Source organism: Sorex araneus, chromosome 3, assembly GCF_027595985.1.
Source record: "Sorex araneus isolate mSorAra2 chromosome 3, mSorAra2.pri, whole genome shotgun sequence".
NCBI classification, from domain to species: domain Eukaryota; kingdom Metazoa; phylum Chordata; class Mammalia; order Eulipotyphla; family Soricidae; genus Sorex; species Sorex araneus.
Window position 1 is genome coordinate 110822708 of NC_073304.1, and position 5314 is coordinate 110828021.

Below are 5314 nucleotides of genomic sequence, written 5' to 3' on the forward strand. Positions count from 1 at the left end.
AGTGATACAGATATTTATAGATTTTGGAAAATTTTTGTTATGTCGCTGCTCTTATGAAAGATCTGAAATAGTACCTGTTTTCATAACTAAAACAGAATTTTTGCTTCTAGGACAAAACGAAAAATCAAAGCATTTGTTTTATTTTCAAGTGACCACTGGTTTTATTTTAGAGGCAATGGCACAGGAAGCAGTAAGAGTAATGCCACAAAACTTACCGAAATGCACTTTACATAAGCTGTTTATTTATATTTTTGTTTTATCCTTTTGGGGGCTCACCCAGCTGTGTTCAGGGCTTACTATAGGCTTACCCCAAGAAGTGATTCACTGTATTATTTCTCTGACTCCTATCTCAGCATTCTTGCTTTTATTAGATGCAAGTGGTATTTTGTGTGTTGATCTTTTATGTTAGTTTATATTACTTGGTTGGTAAGCTATTTTTTCAGTAAAAAAAAAAAAAAAACTACTGAGAGTTTCCTGCCCACATGGGAGAGCCTTGCAAGCTTCCCATGGTGTATTCATATGCCAAAACCAGTAACAAGCTGGGTCTCATTCCCCTGACCCTGAAAGAGCCTCCAATGCAGCATCGTTGGGAAGCCGAGCAGAGAGGCTTCTAAAATCACAGGGATAGGACGAATGGTGAGGTTGCTGAGACCACTCGAGAAATTCGACAATCAACGGGACAATGAAACTATTTTTTAACCTGACAATGCTAAAATTTTCTTCCATATAAAGTAATGGTTATTGTTTATGCTTTTTATGGTATTTTTGACTCACAAGAGTCTTCCTAAAACTGGTCTACTTCTGGATAGGAGAAACCTGTACTTCTAAGTCTGTTAGAGAAACACCAATTTATGGTTGTTACACCTTCCTGGAAAACATCTATTTAGTCTTTGTTTCTAGGCTCCACTCTGCCATGCTCAGGGCACACCCCCACACGGGGTACTGGTCGGGAAGGCAGGTGACCGCTGCACGCTCGCTCCGGCCAGCCCGGTCATACCACACGCTTCGACGCCTTGGCCGCCTTTCCTGCAAGCCTGAACTGCTCACTGCAGCATTAGGAACTGCACCGTCAGGCGTGCCCACAGCGCACGCGGCTGAGTGAACGTCGGGAGAACGGCTCCCTCCAAAATACAGAGCGCCAGGCCCGCGACGGCGCACACCGTGACCCGCGTCCGCGGCGGAGCCGGGCTCGGCGCGGAGAAACGGGCGAGCCCCGAGCCAGTCCCTGGGCCATCCCCGGCCCAGCCCCCGGGCCAAAGCCGGGGACCCAGCAGCCGGCGCGAAGGGCACACGCGCGGGGCCTTTACGCGGCCGTGAAGCAACGGCGAAGCTCTCGGGTGCAACAGCACAGTGACGTCACGGGCGGGGGACCCACCGGTTTGGTCAAGGAGAAGCCGCTTCCGGGAAGACACACGCGCATGTCCCATTGCGACTGCGCATTCAAGTAGGCGTGACCAATGAAAGGAGGGGGTAGGCGGGCCCCTGGAAGGAAGGCGGCGAGTGGGCCAATGAAAGAAAGGAGGCGGGCCAATGGCAGGAGGCGGTGGGCGGGCCGAGGACTTGAGAGGGAGTTCCGGTTCCGGTGGGCTTAGGCCGTGCAGTAGTGCGACGTGTACCTAGACTCTCTGTGCAGGCGGGTGAGGCTTTTGCGGGTTTCTGGGGGCGCCGTGCGGCCCGGGAGGCGTCTTGCGGCCCGGGAAGGGCTGAAGGGAGCACCTGCCAGGGGCCTGCGGCCCGGCTGCCGCCAGCGAGGCCGAACGGAAAGCGGAGTGGGCTGGGAAGGGGGCCGGCCGCGGGGCAGGGCTGCCCGCCGGGAACCGCGGGGTCGTTTGGAAAAGGGCGCGTGTAGTGGGTCGACAGCGCACAGACACGCCAAGGACGCCGCGTGGCGTGACTCTCAGGCGAGGGGGCCCGCGGGGGTGACCTGGCTTACCCGTGGGTCCCACGGTGGCCTCTCGTGCGGGACCCTCGGGGCCGGCGCTAGCGTTTGAGTTGGTGCTTGGCCGAGTTGATGCGCAGCCCGTTTAGGCGCGGACCCTGCGCTTGGGGGTTTTTCTATGAAGTGGAATGGACTTAAAGCACTGAGTCACGGATTCTTGCCCTGAGACGCGATAAATAGTAGCAGTGAATCGCGTTTTTCCTTATCTCTTTTCCAACAGACATCATGGATCAGGTAATGCAGTTCGTGGAGCCAAGTCGGCAGTTTGTGAAGGACTCAATTCGCCTGGTCAAAAGATGCACCAAGCCTGATAGAAAAGGTAGTCTAGTTTCAAGACAAGAGAAAAAGTATATTTGTATTTCCTAAGCCTTTCGTCAATATTTTCCTGTTTGATGATTTTTTTTCCAGAATTCCAGAAGATTGCCATGGCAACAGCAATAGGATTTGCTATAATGGGATTTATTGGCTTTTTTGTGAAATTGATCCATATCCCCATTAATAACATAATTGTGTAAGTAAACTATAAGATAAATTCCTTTTTTAAATTGAGAATCTGTGGTTTGTAATGCTATTAGTAATGGTTTCTTGTGCATACGATTTGAGCACCACACCTGTCACCAGTGGACCCCTTCCCTCTCCCACAAACCCCAACAGCCCCGTCCCAACTCAATTGTGTGAATAAATTATGTCATTTCTAATATGGAATAAGAATTAGAACCATTTAAACTGAAATACATACATCGATTGGCAGCTGATCCTGTTAGAATCTACTGGTGTTTACTGAATGCCTGATAATTCAAGGTAGATTTGTATCTTACGCAATCTTGTGACACTATTTTCTTTAATAGTAAAATTTTTAAAGTGTCCAGGAATGGGTCACAAACACTTAGTACATAACAAAGCAAGCATTCTCTGATAGCACCAATATTGCAAATATTCTTTATTTGGCATATTAGCCTGTTAATTTTTAAACGGCAGACAAAATGCTCCTTGTCTGAAGGTCAGGGTGATATGAGTTCACTGAATAACTTATATTCAAATCCCATTGGTAACTTAATTGCTATCATAGCCTTGGGCAGTTAACGTAGCTTCTTGATGTCCAGTTTATTCACAAAAGATAAGGGTTTTTCACTGGGATGTCACTTAAGTCATGTAAAACCCTAAAAATGATTTGGTCCTGGCTGGAGCAATAGCACAGCGGGTAGGGCATTTGCCTTGCATGCGGCCAATCGAGGTTCGATTCCCAGCATCCCATATGGTCCTCCAAGCACCGCCAGGAGTAATTCCTGAGTGCAGAGCCAGGAGTAACCCCTGAGCAATGCGGGGTGTGACCCAAAAATCAAAAACAAATTTTTAAATAAAAATGATTTGGTCCTCTCCCTTCTTAGTTACTATTTTTAGTTACCTGCGATCAACCTTGGTCTGAAAATACTACCTGCAATTAACCTATTCTATTTTGTTATGTATTTTTATTACATATAAATTATTACTATGCTTAATTTGTAAATTGAGCTTATTACAGGTATGTATACAGGAAAAAAGACAGTACATACAGGGTTCAGTTCTCTCTGTGATCTCAAGCATCTGCTAGGGGTCTTGAAACAAAATTATGCAGTGGGGAGTCTAGGTGGTGTTACTTAATAAGTCACTGCTTGTGGTGGGTAGATAGCCTAACCTTTAGGTAGAGGCACGGAAAAGACAAAAAGATTTAAGTGTGGGTTATTGTTGTTGGAAGCTTAACTACCACAGAGATATTTAGGATTATGTATTCTAAGTTGTGACCTAAAATAGATCCTTATTTATATTTTTATTAAAATGAAGTCAAACATTTTGTGAGGAAATTATCAGGAAACATAGTCTTTCCATGCTTTGCTCTTGCAACTATAATATTTGAAAATCTGTTTTCCTGCTTCAGAGAGCATTACTGTTTGAGTCATTTTGAAGTTTATAGCAAGTGAAATATGACAGATTTCTCTTTGATTAGGTTGAGTTACCACATCTTCCCCTTATACTGAAACTTTTTCTTCCATGAGATTATAGCAATTAAAATTGATATCACTCATAATATGAGACTAAAACCCAAGGACAGTAGAGACAAGGGCCAGAGAGATTGTTCCACAGTTGGAAGCCTGCCTCATAAGTTGGGGAAGAAGGCAGCCGGGACAGAGAAAAGATTACTAAGTCAATGATGGTTGGAGAGATCGCTCCGGATGGGAGATGTGAGCTGAAAGTAGACAAAGGGCCAAATGTGATAGCCTCTCAGTATCTGTATTGCAAACCATAATGGCCAAAAGTAGAGAAAGTAAGAGAGAAATTGCCACAGAGGCAGAGGGAGGAGTGGGGTGGGAGTTGGGGGAGATACTGGGGACATTGTGAGGAAATGTGGAAAATGTGCACTGGTGGAGGGATGGGTGTTCAATTTTGTAACTAGCTCACAGTGATTCAATAAAAATAAATAAATAAAAATTGATATCACTATATTAATTTAAAGTAAAGGAGTTAAAGACCATTGTGGGTATTTTAGCAGTACAGTTTAATAACATAAGCACTTAATGTTTCTAATTCTCATTAATTTATTACTCTTAGGATCATAGTACTAAAGTATCATTGAATTAAATTTACAGTTTTAATAGTTAAATGCTTTTAAAACATTCTGTAGAAGGCGATTTTTGTTGTTTCCGGTTCTTGAGTGTTCATGGTAAGATATGCTGGTGGAGGGTTATTGTGCTGTTCTGCATTCCTTGTTCTCAATTGGCTGATTGTGCATCAGATTGAATCCCTTCTTGGTTAACCATTTGCTATATAATTCATATTTTTCATATTCAAGAAGATTCTAGACTATTATGTACATTTTTATTACTATATGCACTTAAAAATGTTTTTTTCTTTTTTCATACAGTGGTGGCTGAATATCTTTACAGATGAATGTTTTTCATCTTGGGGATTGGTGAAGAAGTGAGACTTTGAGAAGTTCATGAAGTAAAAATTTGCCCCATATATTTTGTGTTTTTTCCTATTTTTCTTCCAAGGTGTTTTCTATTCCTAAATTAAAATATAATTTCAAAATAAACTTCTTTTTCTCTGTTACATACATTTATGAAATTTTAATGGAAAGCATTAAGATTTGTTTTGTTTGAGGGAAGCCACATCCAGCGGTGTGAGGGCTTACTCCTGCCTCTGCCAGGGAGATCACTCTTTGGAAAACCTCGGGGGCAGAGGGGGTATCAGGGTTCCCAGGTTTGTATTGTGCAAGGTAAGAGCTCTCCACACTGTACTATATCTTCAGTGATCTCCCAATAATGGGCTCTTTTCCCTTCCTCTTTTTTCCCTCTGTATTTGATTTGTAGAAGAAATTAAAGGGCATAGTGACATTTT

General features: G+C 43.8%; 1 protein-coding gene across 2 annotated transcripts; it reads left to right on the plus strand.

The window, feature by feature from the left end:
• The first annotated feature begins 1553 nt into the window (after positions 1–1553).
• On the plus strand, positions 1554–5028 carry SEC61G (SEC61 translocon subunit gamma). 2 transcript variants are annotated; one of them, XM_012935061.2, is made up of 4 exons: positions 1554–1637; positions 2160–2258; positions 2348–2450; positions 4839–5028. In XM_012935061.2, exons 2-4 carry the CDS (start codon positions 2165–2167, stop codon positions 4846–4848), a joined length of 207 nt encoding a protein of 68 aa, XP_012790515.2. In that variant the 5' UTR covers positions 1554–1637; positions 2160–2164; the 3' UTR covers positions 4849–5028. The 2 variants fall into 2 exon arrangements, with proteins under 2 accessions (XP_012790515.2, XP_054988340.1); XM_055132365.1 differs by having other exon boundaries at positions 1610–1633.
• The last annotated feature ends 286 nt before the right edge of the window (positions 5029–5314 follow it).

Coding starts and splice junctions, on each gene's coding strand:
- SEC61G (XM_012935061.2), top strand. CDS start 2,165: ATGGATCAGGTAATGCAGTTCGTGGAGCCAAGTCGGCAGTTTGTGAAG. Junction 2,259..2,347: donor CACCAAGCCTGATAGAAAAG/GTAGTCTAGTTT, acceptor TTTTTTTTCCAG/AATTCCAGAAGATTGCCATG.